Source organism: Liolophura sinensis, chromosome 1 (assembly GCF_032854445.1).
Source record: "Liolophura sinensis isolate JHLJ2023 chromosome 1, CUHK_Ljap_v2, whole genome shotgun sequence".
In the NCBI taxonomy this organism is placed as follows: Eukaryota; Metazoa; Mollusca; class Polyplacophora; order Chitonida; family Chitonidae; genus Liolophura; species Liolophura sinensis.
The window spans coordinates 6,870,926-6,888,582 of record NC_088295.1 but is presented as its reverse complement, the minus strand read 5'-3'; the positions used below and the strand labels follow the sequence as shown (position 1 = coordinate 6,888,582).

Here is a 17,657-nt window from a genome sequence, read left to right as displayed (position 1 = left end):
ATGTTTATGGAAATTTCTGTATATGAAAATGACATAAGTTAACCAGAATTGCTAAAATTTTAAATGCATTTAAACATCATAATTTAAAGTTTTGAATTTCTGTGCATATTCGCCTGTTTAGTTTCTGAAGCTTGCCGTATCTGTATGCCGTTATATTGTTGTAATGACTGCAAAGAAAACATGGCTGCGCCCATGTGTGTTAGATGAATGGATTTTACTTTCTTGTTAACTTGACATATAGACGGTAAATTTGGCTGACACTTACTCATACAATAACCAGAACACTTTAAAGGGTGCTTGGTTGACTGATGATATATTCAGGGAATCGACATTCCATTTCAGTCTGGTGAGTTTTCTCCATGGTGCGGGACCTCTGTGCCCAAGGCATAGGACACACGAGGTGTTAGTTCAGACATCTCGTTCAGTCACAACTTCTGACACGGAACTTCTTCTACTGTTTTCAGGGGATGGGTAGAGTCCGAAGTTTTCTGACAAACTTACAGCTGATAATGACGTGTCAGACGGTGTGCTGTACTTGGCCTGCTAACAATCCATTTGTCCATATCGATGAACTCAGTGCGCAATTTTAAAATTCTGACATTCCACGAAACTGAGTGGTAACATGAATGTCAGATTTATATAATAGCAAAAACATTAATGTGGGTTGTTGACATTTGGACTATGTGTGGGTTGTCGACATTTGGGCTATGTGTGGGTTGTCAACATTTGGGCTATGTGTGGGTAGTCGACATTTGGGCTATGTGTGGGTTGTCGACGTTTGGGCTGTGTGTGGATTGTTGACATTTGGGCTATATGTAGGTTGTCGAAATTTGGGCTATGTGTGGGTAGTCGACATTTGGGCTATGTGTAGGTTATTGACATTTGGGCTATGTGTGGGTTGCTGACATTTGGCCTGTATGTGGGCTGTGGACATTTGGGCCATGTGTGGGTTATGGACATTTGGGCTGTATGTGGGTTGTGGACATTTGGGCCATGTGTGGGTGGTCGACATTTGGGCTGTGTGTGGGTTGTCAACATTTGGGCTATGTGTGGGTTGTCAACATGTGGGCTATGTGTGGGTTGTCCACAGCATTTTTGAATCCAGTAAGTAGGTCTTACATGAAGATAGTTGGAAATTATTTTCTGTCAATGGCCCGAAATATGAAATGTTGTTTAAAGCCGTATCATATACTCTGTAATACAAAATGAAAACAATCCTTTGGTGTATCATTTTTAAAGGATTACAAAAAAAAATAAACAAAAAAAAAAACACTGAAGGAGCAATTTAATCATATCGCTAAAACACAACCTGTACTTTACATCCACAGAAGATCACTCTGCCAACAGGACTTTTATCCAAAGTTGATCATTATAATCATCTTACAAATTTCTGTGATGCACAGCTCCCACTAACCATGAGTTATGTGTTGTGCATCTCGGCACTGAGATCTCATTGATATGAGACTTCAGAAAGAGCTCTGTTGCAAAGAGAAATCTTCCATGCATGAAACCTGCAGTGTTTTAATTAGTTACCTGTACTCGTGAGGATTTTCATCTGTCAAAGCGACAACGCACTACCAGCAGACACTTCATGTATAGAAGTAATTTCAATCAATTTGGATCACCAAAAACGCAAAAAATCTCATTAATGTATATCAGACTAGCGTAGTGAATTCTACCAATGTAGGACTCACTTTGAACTTATTCTGCTGGCAAATATCTGCATGAATAACGACTGAGGTAATTGTGGCTGTGGACAATTTTAACTGTTGAGAGTGGAGCTGCAATACCACTATAATAGAAATCAACTACCTGAGACCATGACTTGGCTTGCATGCGCTCACTTTGATTTATCAAACACAAATTGATCTGTAGTTGATCTGAAAAAGGTTAAATTATCTGATATTTTAAACTTTATGTACCCGTATCCAGAGAATAACAGTAATACAGAAAGAATTAGCTTACATTTACAGTTATTTTACAGTTATTTTTTTTATTTATTTTTTTTATTATTATTATTTTTTTTTTTACACAGATAATGTAACCAGGATGATTTGAAGGTATTGAAACTGAAGAAACGTGAAATTATTAACCATGTCAAAGAAAGCTCAACGCCTGGAATCAAAGAAAAGAAAAGCAGTTGCCTTTCTACAGCTTGTACAGGACAAAGAAAAGGTATGAATCTGGGGTTGCAGGTTATGTAAATAAAGATTTTGAAAAATAATGTGTATAATAGCTTCTCTCCAGACATTAATATAAATCAGTAGAAGGCAAAGGACCAGTGAGCCTACATGTAAATGCTTGCAATCTTCAGACAAAAGACACAACTTGCTGTACCCCTGACAAGCAGGCCAGGACTGAGGAAGTCAGTAACCATGGTAACAAGTCTGCTGAGATGGACGAAGAAACAAGGGCACGAATTAGGGCTGTTCGTGAGTGGAAGAAGGCCTCTATGGTAAGGCATATGTTTGAGCGTAGCAAACTGTTTTGATAAGCCTTATGGATTTTAAGTTTATAACTCTGGCAGAAATTGCTCATCTAATTATTTTGAACCCAATGCACATCGTGCCAGTTTTCTGTTCTGTTTATTCTTGCCATTCACAGTGTGATTGACTGATGAGATACAGTAAAACAGCTTACTACAATCCTTATTCACAACAGTTAAGTATGAAAACATTACGGCCATTCATGCTCATGGGAGACAACTCTTACTGGTCATTCACTAGCATGGACTTACATAACTTCAGTACATACACGGGGTACGTATAGCTCGATAGACTAGTGATGTTTAACAAAAATATGAGTAATTACGGGCTTTGCACTTACAACTTAGTCTTCACAGAATTAACTGCATAGAAATCAATACTTAAATGAAATAACATGCCGTTTTTCTAGACTTTGCTGGAGCTGAGTGAACAGTGTGGTTATAGATGGAAGCACACCATGTTACCACATGACTGTCAAAATCTTACACAGAAATCTCCGTTGAATCAAAAGAATGAAAACAAAGCTAAACATCTGGCCGCTACAAAGGTCATTTTGTGGACACCAGAGGATTTTCTTAGTTTTGGGAATAAAAGCACATATACCCGGTAAGAAATAGGGAACAAATATTTTATAGATCAATTTTGTCAGGAAAACAAAAATTTCAGATATCAGCTTTGTCAGGAAAACACAGCCTGCAAGAATGGGAAACGTTTCTCATGGAAGTGGTGGGTGCCAGGAAAACATGGCCTGCAGAAATGGAAACGTTTATCATGGAAGGAAAGGGGGTGAAGAAGATGTGTCTTGCTTGAATGGGAAACATTCATGCAGGGAGGGGAGAGGAGGGGAGGGTGGGTGTTGGCTTGCTTTGTTTGCTGTCTTACACTAACCATGACGTCCATCACTTTTTGTTTCCTAGAGGCCACCTAGTATCTACACTGGAGAATCTTCCAGGTTACTTTTTGTTTCTGTTTTACTATTTACCAGGCAAGTATTTGATATTACTTGAATGCCTTATTTTTAAATGCCGCAGGAGAGGCCAAAGTTGTATTTGACCTTGGATGACCTTGATGATGATGGGGTACGCCCACCATTGTTTGTTCAAGACCTTCAACATCTAATTTTGTTCGGACTAGAAGGAAACATAACAAGTTTCAAACCCAGGTACAGTATGTAGTACATGTAATACTGTCTGATTTTTAACGGCAGAACTATGGTTGTCCAGCTTGATCGTACAAAAACCAAATGTTTACTTTCGGCCTTTGTTACTGATAAACTTTTGAGTTCATTCACAAATAACATGCTTTGGTGTAGTGTAAACAATATGGCGTAAAGTGCAATATTATTGAGGGGTGGGAGGTGGATACAGCTGTATTTTGCTTTGTCCCTACATCTTCCGTGATTCTTGATTGCCATTGGCTGATCAGGCAGGTTAAAATGTTGACATACCCTTGTCAGAGCAGCAGGCCATACCCACAAGGGACGTATGAGATTTAAACCCTAAACAGCTAAATTACAGCGCAGACTGACTTCATTTTTCTCTGTGATGCTAGATTTATACCCTGTGCAGCTAAGGTACTTCGCAGACTGATTTTTCTTTATGACACTGCAGCACAAGGCACGACATTGTGACGTCACACCACTATACCAAAGCTGTCTGCAGTCGACATAGCTAGCGTGATTTTTTCTTAGTTCAGCTTTACATGTACTAGACAATATCGTTTGTCCCTACGGCCTGCGGCCCAGGTTTAAAATTTCACACCAAGGGCTTAAATCCCATGTACCCTTCTAAACATGCGGATAACTTACAATAGTACAAGCTTTAGTTTCACATCTGGGGACATTGTCACTTTTTGTGGCACAGAGCTTTCTATTACATTTTGTGGAAAATTGTGTGACTCTTTATTGACATATTTCATTTTCACTTCCCCATGCTTTGCCTTATAGCATTAGTGTCCAGATTTTGCTACTGGTCCTGGTCATTAAGATTATAACCTGTTCAACCTTGTATGACAGAATTTGACAGAAACTAAACAGTATTGGTGGGGAAAAGGTGTAAAATCAGCCTCATTATCTGGTGATTTTATATGCCATATTACTCAGAATATTGTGCCCTTTCGTAATAGTTTTATAAAGTCAATTTAATAAAATACTCAGGGGTAACTAATTATGAGTAAATAATAAAATCCTTTAAGTCACTAAACATAAGACTGCTGTGAAGGCAATGCTGTATCCAGTTGAGCCCTCAAAGACCAAAGTTGTGGATTAAAGTGATTTGAAAGTAACATTTGATGTTGTTAAAGATGGTGCAAGTTACTGCGATGTACAAAGGTCTCTGGTGTTGTTGTTGTGGTGCTGAATGATGTAGGCCAGTCAGACTATGAAGCATACAAGGATTCTTTCTCCCATCTGGATGCTCTTTTTGACATGGTAAGAGTCCGTACGGGTAATGTAGCTCTATATGCATTTGGAATTTAAATTTAGAGTTAAATAATTTCATACGTTCACTTGAAGTCAAAATATTTATTTCAAAACAGTACTTGTATTTCTGTTCAGTTGAGCGCCATTTGATATGTAGATAAGTGATACATAATATACCATTCTCCAGTTTTTGATTAAAAATAAATACCCACAAAAAATACTTTTTCTGTGCAGTGAATGACTAAACACCACTTTCATTTTCCCAGTGCATATCACTGACCTCCCCATCCCAGTATGGCAGCACGGTGGATCAGGAAATGTTCAATTTACCTGTCAGTATTTCTGAACTGCTTAGAAGAAATGGTTTGTGCAACTCTTTTTTTTTTTCATTAAATAAGTCAGTGTTTGGAACAACTTGTTCTTTATGTTTATACATGTAAAATGCCAGTTTATGCATGCAAAATACCAGTTTATACATGTAAAATACCAGTTAATATAAATTCTTAAGTAATAAGTAAGTTTTGATTAAACTCCTCATAAAGATGCAAAGAAGTTATCATCATTGGTTTCATTTCTAGTCAGAATAATGTGACATGTATACAGACGTTACACATTGATTTTATTCCAGTTCCTTTAAAGAATGCCAAGGAGATATCATATGGGGCCACACCTCAATACATTCAAAAGTTAATTACGATCAATCATAAAATCGCTGAGTTACCCGATGAAGATGTGTTTCCAAGGACCCACCTCTTGCTGAGCAGTAGCCAGATGTCAGCTGAGAAATACCCCTTACCTCTGGAGAGTCAGTCAGGTAACATTTAGTAGTCACTAGAGTAGTCATCAAATGTCAGGTGAGAAATTCCTGTCACCTCTGGATAGTCAGTCGGGTAACAGCAGTTGTTGGCAGAGTAGTCATCAAATGTCAGGTGAGAAATTCCTGTCACCTCTGGATAGTCAGTCGGGTAACAGCAGTTGTTGGCAGAGTAGTTATCAAATGTCAGGTGAGAAATTCCTGTTACCTCTGGATAGTCAGTCGGGTAACAGCAGTTGTTGGCAGAGTAGTCATCAAATGTCAGGTGAGAAATTCCTGTTACCTCTGGATAGTCAGTCGGGTAACAGCAGTTGTTGGCAGAGTAGTCATCAAATGTCAGGTGAGAAATTCCTGTTACCTCTGGAGAGTCAGTCGGGTAACAGCAGTTGTTGGCAGAGTATGGCAGAGTAGTCATCAAATGTCAGGTGAGAAATTCCTGTTACCTCTGGATAGTCAGTCGGGTAACAGCAGTTGTTGGCAGAGTAGTCATCAAATGTCAGGTGAGAAATTCCTGTTACCTCTGGATAGTCAGTCGGGTAACAGCAGTTGTTGGCAGAGTAGTCATCAAATGTCAGGTGAGAAATTCCTGTTACCTCTGGATAGTCAGTCGGGTAACAGCAGTTGTTGGCAGAGTAGTTATCAAATGTCAGGTGAGAAATTCCTGTTACCTCTGGAGAGTCAGTCGGGTAACAGCAGTTGTTGGCAGAGTATGGCAGAGTAGTCATCAAATGTCAGGTGAGAAATTCCTGTTACCTCTGGATAGTCAGTCGGGTAACAGCAGTTGTTGGCAGAGTAGTCATCAAATGTCAGGTGAGAAATTCCTGTTACCTCTGGATAGTCAGTCGGGTAACAGCAGTTGTTGGCAGAGTAGTCATCAAATGTCAGGTGAGAAATTCCTGTTACCTCTGGATAGTCAGTCGGGTAACAGCAGTTGTTGGCAGAGTAGTTATCAAATGTCAGGTGAGAAATTCCTGTTACCTCTGGATAGTCAGTCGGGTAACAGCAGTTGTTGGCAGAGTAGTCATCAAATGTCAGGTGAGAAATTCCCTGTTACCTCTGGATAGTCAGTCGGGTAACAGCAGTAGTTAATAGGGCATTAATCTGATGTCCTGAGAAATACCCCTTACCTCTGGACAGTCAGCCAGGTAACATTTAGTAGTTAGCCGAGCAGTAGTCAAATGGTGGGGGAAAAATACCCCTTACCTTTGGACAGTCAGCCAGGTAACATTTAGTAGTTAGCCGAGCAGTAGTCAAATGGTGGGGGAAAAATACCCCTTACCTTTGGACAGTCAGCCAGGTAACATTTAGTAGTTAACAGAGAAGTAGTTAAATGTCAGGTGAAAAATACCCCTTACTTCTGGGCAGTCAGCCAGGTAACATTTAGTAGTTAGCCGAGCAGTAGTCAAATGGTGGGGGAAAAATAACCCTTACCTCTGGGCAGTCAGCCAGGTAACATTTAGTAGTTAACAGAGAAGTAGTTAAATGTCAGGTGAGAAATACCCCTTACCTTTGGACAGTCAACCAGGTAACATTTAGTAGTTAACACAGTAGTAAGCAAATGTCAGCTACGTTTTGGTACCCTAATTCCTCAACCTTTTCACATATAAAAGGGCAACTTTCAGTGCAATTTATGCACATTTATAATTTGATTTTGGAAACAGAACTACATTGGTTGGATTGACCAATTTCACAAAAAGTACAATTTTATCAGTCAACACAGAATAATGCCTTCAAAATATGTCTGATTAAACAAACATGCGAAGAGGTTGGAGAATTACAGTAGCATTGCTTGAATTATTTTCTCCTCTATCACCCTTGATTTGAATTTCAGGACTAACCAACAGCTTACATGAAAACTTAAGTCTTTCATAAATGTTTTGGAAATGAGCTGAAGATGTGCTTATTAGGTTGCAATGCATCATTTGTCAAAGGGTCATAACAGCTTTATTGTTGGTGGGACAGGGGAAATATGTCACCTTCTGGTCATACTTGTTTACGTGTACGGTAGTTAGCTACATGTGTCAGTTTCTGACTACTATCCAGGGTTTCTTGATTTTGGTGGGTTTTGTGTTTTTTTTGGACTGTTTAAGAATTGTTGTAAGCTGATCACAAAAATGAACTCTGTATGACGAAGTATTAAAGCAGTTACATCAGTATGTAATAGTACATGTATGACAAATGAAGAAAACCTTCAAAAACTTTTGTTTTGTTTGTAGATAAGTTGAAAGACTTTGTGTTTACCTGTGATAAGTATGAGGAAGTGACGGCTAGCAGTCCAATGTTTGCTGTGGATTGTGAGATGGTAAGCCATAAAGAGGACATGTACCATAGGCATCAGGACTCGGGTAGGGGGCCCTCGGACCCCCTATGTCTGTACCATGGGAAAGTGGAGGGTGATAAAGGAAGGTCTTTTACTCATCCTCTGTGTATTAAAGAGGCCTTGGTTTAGACAGGACTTGTAAATTGGACATCAGGCAATACTACATGTTCATGTTCTATCCCATCAGTGTATTATGCCACAGGGCTTACATACATGCTGTGATGATGTATGTTTGTCTGTCTGTGTTGCATTATGGGGCATAATGTAAACAAGATAGAAGTCAGACCAGATTGGGGTTTCTTTTCAGCACATGTAACCCCATATCTCGTGCTAAACCACACTCTTTATGTTTTAAACTACATTGCCAAATCATTCATTCACTAAACTCCATAACTCCTTGATTTCTTAACTGTCTGTGACACATTGCAAATTGTAATACACAAGATGTTTATTTTCTCAAAAAGAAGAAGCTTAAAAATTAAATGAAAGTGAAACTGCTATTGTTCAGATTACATGAATGATTATTGTTAACTCAATTTTGGCAATGTTGCAACCATATTGTGGCAGCCTTTTTTTTGGCAGGTTGGGAAAGGTTAGGATGATGCCATGATTGCTTCTGTACTGTACTGCCTGGTTTGATGCTCAGAGAAAAGGCCATGCATATGTCAGTTTGTGACGTGCCGCTCATATGGCAATGCATTCATGTAGCATTATAAATATGTTGGTGTTCTGACCCACCTGTTACAAGACTTGGTGGATAAATGTCAAAAGAGACATTAAATGTTAACCAAATAAATAGTATTGCCCATCTCATTATTTGACATGGGATGATGATATAGAATGAACTTCCTTGAGGGTGACAAGTGGAGCTTGCCTTTGACTTTGACTTTGATGTATTTCTGGTTTCAGTGTAAAACCTCGGAGAAGACATCAGAGCTGACTTGGGTCTCTCTTGTGAATGAGGATTTGGAGGTGTTGTACGAGACACTGGTGAAACCATACACTAGAATCACCAACTACCTGACCAGGTAAGATCAGAAACACACCTGATAGACACCATATGATACAAAGGCAAGACACTGGTGAAACCATATACTAAAATCACCAACTACCTGACCAAGACCAGAAGCACACCTGATGGTGTTGTATGAATCACTGAGGAAACCATACACTAAAATCACTACCTGGAATCAGCACATGCTGTCTTACACACACACACACAGACCTACCTGGAGTTAGAGCATTGTACAAAGTTTTTTCATGCCTTTCTCTTGTGCAGGTATTCTGGTGTCTCAGAGAAAATGCTATCAACCATAACAACCCGCTTGGAAGATGTACAAAGGCACATACAGAAGATTCTTCCTCCGGATGCGATTTTGTGTGGACAGTCACTGAATGCTGATCTCATGGCTCTCAGGGTGTGTGTTTGGTAACTTTTTCTGCTGCACACTGTCAAAGTGTGTCTTTGGTAACTTGTTCTACTACACACTAAGACCATCAAGATGTGTGTATGGTAACACTAAGACCCTCAAGGCTTGTGTTTGGTAACTTGTTCTACTACACACTGAGACCCCCAAAGTTTGTGTTTGGTAACTTGTTCTACTACACAGCGAGACTCTTAAGGTTTGTGTTTGGTAACACTAAGACCCTCAAGGCTTGTGTTTGGTAACTTGTTCTACTACACACCGAGACCCCCAAGGTTTGTTGGTAACGTGTTCTTCCCCACATTGAGACCCTCAGGGTTTGTGTTTGGGAACGTGTTCTACTACACACTGAGACCTCCAAAGTTTGTGTTCGGTAACTTGTTCTACTACACAGAGACCCTCAAGGTTGTGTTTGGTGACTTGTTCTACTACACAGTGAGACTCCTAAGGTTTGTGTTTGGTAACGTATTCTACTACACACTGAGACCCCCAAAGTTTATGTTTGGTAACTTGTTCTACTTCATACTGAGACCCTCAAGGTTGTGTTTGGTAACTTGTTCTACTACACAGAGACCCTCAAAGTTTGTGTTTGGTAACATGTTCTAAGACACACTGAGACCCTCAAGGTTTGTGTTTGGTAATGTGTTCTTCTACACACTGAGACCCCCAAAGTTTGTGTTTAGTAACATGTTCTACTACACTTGAGGGTCTCAGTGTGTAGTAGAACATGTTACCAAACATGCTCTACTACACATGTTACACTGAGAACCTCGAGGTTTGTGTTTGGTAATGTGTTCTTATACACACTGAGACCCCCAAAGGTTGTGTTTGGTGACATGTTCTACTACACTTGAGGGTCTCAGTGTGTAGTAGAACATGTTACCAAACATGCTCTACTACACATGTTACACTGAGAACCTCGAGGTTTGTGTTGGGTAACATGTTCTTATACACACTGAGACCACCAAAGGTTGTGTTTGGTGACATGTTCTACTACACACTGAGAACCCCAAAGTTTGTGCTTGGTAACTTGTTCTACTACACACTGAGACCCCCAAGGTTTGTGTTTGATAACATGCTCTACTACACACTTAGTCCCTTTAGGTTTGTGTTTGGTAACATGTTCTACTAAACACCGAGACCCCCAAGGTTTGTGTTTGGTGACTTGTTCTGCTACTCGCTGAAACCCTCAAGGTTTGTGTTTGGTAACTTGTTCTACTACACACTGAAAACCTCAAGGTTTGTGTTTCGTAACATGTTCTCTTACACACTGAAACCCTCAAGGTTTGTGTTTGGTAACTTGTTCTACTACACCGAGTCCCTCAAGGTTTGTGTTTGGTGACTTGTTCTACTACACAATGAGTCCCTCAAAGTTTGTGTTTGGTAACACGTTCTACTACAAACTGAAACCCTCAAGGTTTGTATTTGGTAACTTGTTCTACTACACACTGAAACCCTCAAGGTTTGTGTTTGGTAACTTGTTCTACTACACATCGAGTCCTTCAAGGTTTGTGTTTGGTAACATGTTCTCTTACACACTGAAACCCTCAAGGTTTGTGTTTGGTAACTTGTTCTACTACACACTAAGACTTTCAGGGTTTGTGTTTCGTAACATGTTCTTATACACACTAAAACCCTCAAGGTTTGTGTTTCGTAACATGTTCTATTACACACTGAGTCCCTCAAAGTTTGTGTTTGGTAACATGTTCTACTACACACTGACTCCCTCAAGGTTTGTGTTTGGTAACATGTTTTCTTACACACTGAAACCCTCAAGGTTTGTGTTTGGTATGTTCTCTTACACAGTGAGTCCCTCAAAGTTTGTGTTTGGTAACATGTTCCACTACACAGTGAAACCCTCAAGGGTTGTGTTTGGTAACATGTTCTACTGCACACTTAAACCTCAAGGTTTGTGTTTGGTAACTTGTTCTACTACACACTAAGACCCTCAGGGTTTTTGTTTTGTAACGTGTTAGCTTGCATGTGCAACAGTGCTTTATGGCTTGAGCTGAAGGTTTACATTCATGTGTCTCCTAAAGGCAAGGATTTGGTTGCCTTACTACCAATTCTGGATTGAGTGTAAAAAATTTACATATGTTTTGATGTGTGTACAGTTACTTCAATCCCAACCATACACGGGAAATTTTCAGATTTAGTCAGAATTTGAAAAAAAGATGTCTCCTAGTTTTTCTCCTATTTTTCCTATATCTGCCATGTTAATTTTGTCAGAAAAAAGTTTCTCCAAGAAAGTGAGACACCTTCCTGGGAAAATTTATGTGGTCAACGGCTGTTTGTTCTGTCTCATCCAGTGAGGACCACTTGTCTTCCATCAGTATGGCTATACCGTGTGGTTTTTAAACTGGTGGTTTGTTCAAGCCCACTACACAAAACAGACTGCCATGAACTGAGTAAAAACTTGTTGAGTATGTCTATAAACCAAATGAAATCAATACTTGGATTCGAATCGAGAATTTGACACTTTCTAAATGAAAAAAACTGTGGATGACATTCCCTGTATCTGTTATTTTCATACAGGCCTAGTATTGACACTAGTGTTGACAGCAGTATGGTTTAGTTTTGACATGACAGTCATACTGTGCTTTTTCATCCTTACAGATGTTCCACCCCTATGTGATTGACACAAGTGTGATATACAACCTGACGGGCTTGTCAAATGTCAAACCCAGTCTGCGAAAGCTTTCAAGCATCTTCCTGGGGTAAGCAAAATGTTCTTGTACTTTCATAACAAAAAAAAATAGAAAGAAGAAGTAATAACATTAATCAAAGTTTTGTATATGTTTGTAAGAGATGTTTATGATAAGTATTGTGTCCGATATGAAGGATACAGGTAGCATAAAACAAAGAGTACATGTATGGTTTAAAGGAAAATGAAAGATGATATGCCAAAAAAAATTTAATTTTTTTTTTTTCATTTTCTTGGCCTATTTTGTATTTCCTAATAACCGTTCTATTTTATGCATATTTACCAATCAGGCTCTCTATGGGTCAATCTCATCCTAAGCTACCATCATTCGAAGGAAGTACTGAAATGATCTTCAGACCAGCATGAAACACAATCCATAAATTAAGTAAATAAATAAATGTAATTATCTGTTTCAGTAAGCTGATTCAAGACGGCCAGTCAGGGCACAACCCATCTGAGGATGCTATAGCCACCATGGAGCTGGTCAAGCTTAAGTTAAGACAAGGTGATTATTAACTCTCCCTACTCACACGCAGTATTTAGTTGAACCCTATGATATATTATGAATTTTTTCTTTATGTTGTCATTGCTCACCTCCCCCCGCTTTCCTACATTCATGCCCAGAGCTGTGAGAAAAACATTCTTGTTTCTAAAATCATCTCTTTGTGGTTTCTATTTCCAAGAAAGGAACGAGAAAACATTACTGATGTACAGTGACTACCTGCAACAGTTATGCATTACAAATGTGCCCCACAATTAAGATCAAAGATCATTCCCACAACAACAGCCAATCATCATGGCTGTTATTTATCCATTAACAAGGATGTAAGTGAAGTGATGTTGTAATGATGTCAAACAATCAGGCTCAGGAGTTATGTCCGATTCATTTATCTGTGTGTTGTAGGGTTGCATTATGGGGACGTCAGGATGGGGAACATCAACTTTCCACAGCAGGTCAGTAGACAGCCTGACCAACAAGATGCATCTGAGGGGTGTGGAACCACTGCCAAGACTGCAGCTGTAGAGGATGAGAGTAATGGGTGTCAGAACACCTCCGAGAAAAGCAATCAGATATCAGAAACTGTCAACAGAGAGAGTGAGAAGACAGTCACCACCAAATCAGCAGTCCCGTCTGACAGTCATCACACAAAGTCTATCCCTGACATTCCCCACATGATTGAGAAAAGGAAAAACTTCTTTGAACACCTGGGCTATAACTTCAATAACTCATTCTTTGAGAAGTTGAAAAAGTGCAACAAGAAGGGTGAGTATGTGTAGATCAGTTGAGGTGGAGTGGCGATACTGGTACTTAGTGAGGTGCAGTGGTGATTCTTGGACCTCATGAGGTGTAATGTTTACTCTAGTGAGGTGCAGTGGTCTCTCTGGTACCTGGTGAGGTGCAGTGATGCCTGGTACATGGTGAGGAGCAGTGATGTCTGGTACCTGGTGAGGTGCAGTTCTCTTTCAGGTACCTCGTGAGCTGCATTACTGTACTTTTGCCAGTACTTGTAGATTGTGAGGTTGAATGGCTCTAGGTAACCGGTGATATGCAGTAGTACTACCAATAAACTTGACCTAATCTACACTTTAGTGCACTGTAAAATACCAGTCAGATATTCAAACAAATATGTTATATGAAATTCTTTCATTCCTCGTCTCTCCACAATATGACTGAAATATTGCTGATGTGGTGCTAAGCCATAATCATTAAATCATTCCCCGTTGATGTTTAATCTACACTTTCCCCTTTACTTTTCATGTTTTCTAGGATAGGCTCACAATCTTATACCAGTTTGATCATCATTAATGTATACAATGTATGTATTTCTGTGTTCTAGCGGCAATGATAGACTGTGCCGAGGTGTTGGAGAGGTACAAGGTTATTGATGAGACATTACAGCGTGTTGAGACAAGCTCAGACAAGACAAGCAAGTCAGAAGCCAAAGAGTGCGTGAAGAGCAAGGAGTTTGTCTGGACTCAGCTACATGCTTACAACAGACTTCTGGAAAGCAACACCAACATCACTGATGAGGACAGAATGGTGCGTACAGCTCAGGCAGCACAGTTACAACACTGTACTCACTACCAGGAGTTCGCTATAATACAACACTGTACTCACTACCAGGAGTTCACCGTAATACAACAGTGTACTCACTACCAGGAGTTCACTGTAACACAACACTGTACTCACCACCTGGAGTTCACTGTAATACAACAGTGTGCTCACTACCTGGAGTTCACTGTAACACAACACTGTACTCACCACCTGGAGTTCACTGTAATACAACAGTGTGCTCACTACCAGGAGTTCACTGTAATACAACACTGTACTCACTACCAGGAGTTCGCTGTAATACAACACTGTACTCACTGCCAGGAGTTCGTTGTAATACAACGCTGTACTCCCCACCTGGAGTTCACTGTAATACAACAGTGTGCTCACTACCTGGAGTTCACTGTAATACAACACTGTACTCACTACCAGGAGTTCACTGTAATACAACACTGTACTCAATACCAGGAGTTCACTGTAATACAACACTGTACTCACTACCAGGAGTTCACTGTAATACAACAGTGTGCTCACTACCAGGAGTTCACTATAATACAACACTGTACTCACTACCAGGAGTTCACTGTAATACAACAGTGTGCTCACTACCAGGAGTTCACTGTAATACAACACTGTACTCACTACCAGGAGTTCACTGTAATACAACACTGTACTCACTACCAGGAGTTCACTGTAATACAACAGTGTGCTCACTACCTGGAGTTTACTGTAATACAACACTGTACTCACTGCCAGGAGTTCACTGTAATACAACACTGTACTCACTACCAGGAGTTCGCTGTAATACAATGCTGTACTCACTACCTGGAGTTCACTGTAATACAACGCTGTACTCCCTACCAGGAGTTCACTGTAATACAACACTAGTACAGCACTAATATTAGAGAAAGTTAATGAAAGATGTGTTTTCTTACATTTGCCTATTTTTTTCTTACATTGGCCTAGGTTTTTCTTCACTAGTTCCATAAGCCAAGTAATGCAAATGCCACTGGGTGTAGTATTACTCTGAAATCGATGTCATGATGTATTCTAAATCTACCCGTGTTATTTATTTCAGTCCTGCCTCAAGAAGCTTGATAGGAGGATGTCTAAAATATTGCGAGCCGTTTCTCCAAATTCGGTGTGTGTAGTTGTGATGACCGGGCGGACAGATGGAAATACAGTGAACAATGCCATGGGCTTTGTCAGAATTAAAATTTGAGAGGAGATTTTCCGTCATACTAACCAGCTGTGCCATTCAACCTTGTGCTAGTTTGTGTCATAACATCTTCTAAGCTTCAGTAGCACAGCAGTCATCATGGCTCAAAATGAACACTCATCCGCTGGTCGGATCTTATACCAGAAAGTTTTCCGTTAGGCCAGGAGTTAAACAAGCATTGCTCTGACTGGACTGTAAACAGTCAACATTTGATTCAGTTACCAGTGATCTTACCTGCATTTATCATTTAGAACAGGGCTTCTTTAAATGCCATATATTTTGGTCAAAATAAATGGTAGAACAATTTGATGTTGTTTTTAGGATCTGCATGAAGGGCATATATAGAGTCACTCGAGCCTGAGCCAATAGGATGGGCAGCAATATACCGATATATTTGATTGCATAAGACCAAGTCATCCTCTGAAACTTGTTTGACTGTCAATGTTTATCACACTGGGCAGTGTGAGCTAAAGACTGACCCCCAACCCTCCTTTATTCTCCTTCAAATTTAAATTAAAACAACTAACAGGATAGCTATTAAGATTGTTTACATCTGCAGTAGAAGGTTGTTTTTATTCAAGGTATGACGACAGTGCCTTCTGTCAGCCAATACAAATCTCAGCAGGTTGGCGCCCAGTGCTGAGAGGTTAGCGCAAGGAAACAGGACTGCTTGACCCCGATGTCAGTATAATGTGACTGGGAAGGGTGCCATGTCTGGTGTCTTCAGCATGATACTTCAGTGGCAGTAGCACTTTGGTGGCATGGACTCGCCCTGTCACAAGATGACAAAGTGTATGTACACACACGTACATGATTTGACTGAAAAGTTTTGTTAAGTACAACATTAAACCCCAAGCATTCATTCATTCATTCTGTCTGAGGGTACCCACATGTCTGTCATCAACCAGCATAAGATAAGCAGGACACAGCCCATGTCATCACAATAAAACTGGTCTAGAAGTGTCAGGGTTCTGTATGCATATCCCCTCCTGTCCCAAGGTGCACATTTGTCTGTTGTCAACCAGCATGGGATAAGCAGAATACAGCTCGTCATCATGAATAGACTGGTCTAGAAGTGTCGGGGCTCTGTATGCATATCCCCTCCTGTCCCAAGGTGCACATTTGTCTGTTGTCAACCAGCATGGGATAAGCAGAATACAGCTCGTCATCATGAATAGACTGGTCTAGAAGTATCAGGGTTCTGTATGCATATCCCCTCCTGTCCCAAGGTGCACATTTGTCTGTTGTCAACCAGCATGGGATAAGCAGAATACAGCTCGTCATCATGAATAGGCTGGTCTAGAAGTGTCGGGGCTCTGTATGCATATCCCCTCCTGTCCCAAGGTACACATTTGTCTGTTGTCAACCAGCATGGGATAAGCAGAATACAGCTCATCATCATGAATAGACTGGTCTAGAAGTGTCAGGGTTCTGTATGCATATCCCCTCCTGTCCCAAGGTGCACATTTGTCTGTTGTCAACCAGCATGGGATAAGCAGAATACAGCTTGTCATCATGAATAGACTGGTCTAGAAGTGTCAGGGTTCTGTATGCATATCCCCTCCTGTCCCAAGGTGCACATTTGTCTGTTGTCAACCAGCATGGGATAAGCAGAATACAGCTCGTCATCATGAATAGACTGGTCTAGAAGTGTCGGGGCTCTGTATGCATATCCCCTCCTGTCCCAAGGTACACATTTGTCTGTTGTCAACCAGCATGGGATAAGCAGAATACAGCTCGTCATCATGAATAGACTGGTCTAGAAGTATCAGGGTTCTGTATGCATATCCCCTCCTGTCCCAAGGTGCACATTTGTCTGTTGTCAACCAGCATGGGATAAGCAGAATACAGCTCGTCATCATGAATAGACTGGTCTAGAAGTGAAGTATAACATGAAACTCGCCTTTCGACATGGGCTTGTCAGATGCGTGACACATTTGCATGTTACTGGCCTGTCAACTGGGGCTTGTCAGATGCGTGACACATTTGCGTGTTACTGGCCTGTCAACTGGGGCTTGTCAGATGCGTGACACATTTGCGTGTTACTGGCCTGTCAACTGGGGCTTGTCAGATGCGTGACACATTTGCATGTTACTGGCCTGTCAACTGGGGCTTGTCAGATGCGTGACACATTTGCATGTTACTGGCCTGTCAACTGGGGCTTGTCAGATGCGTGACACATTTGCGTGTTACTGGCCTGTCAACTGGGGCTTGTCAG

General features: G+C 40.5%; 1 protein-coding gene across 2 annotated transcripts; it reads left to right on the top strand.

The window, feature by feature from the left end:
- The first annotated feature begins 175 nt into the window (after positions 1–175).
- LOC135481777 (uncharacterized) lies at positions 176–16,516 on the top strand. 2 transcript variants are annotated; one of them, XM_064761478.1, is made up of 15 exons: positions 176–244; positions 2,036–2,175; positions 2,315–2,455; positions 3,518–3,648; positions 4,788–4,914; positions 5,172–5,268; positions 5,534–5,719; positions 7,936–8,021; positions 8,949–9,067; positions 9,319–9,457; positions 12,080–12,180; positions 12,584–12,672; positions 13,072–13,431; positions 14,006–14,208; positions 15,299–16,516. In XM_064761478.1, exons 2-15 carry the CDS (start codon positions 2,095–2,097, stop codon positions 15,440–15,442), a joined length of 2,004 nt encoding a protein of 667 aa, XP_064617548.1. In that variant the 5' UTR covers positions 176–244; positions 2,036–2,094; the 3' UTR covers positions 15,443–16,516. The 2 variants fall into 2 exon arrangements, with proteins under 2 accessions (XP_064617548.1, XP_064617547.1); XM_064761477.1 differs by having other exon boundaries at positions 179–346.
- Positions 16,517–17,657: the final 1,141 nt, after the last annotated feature.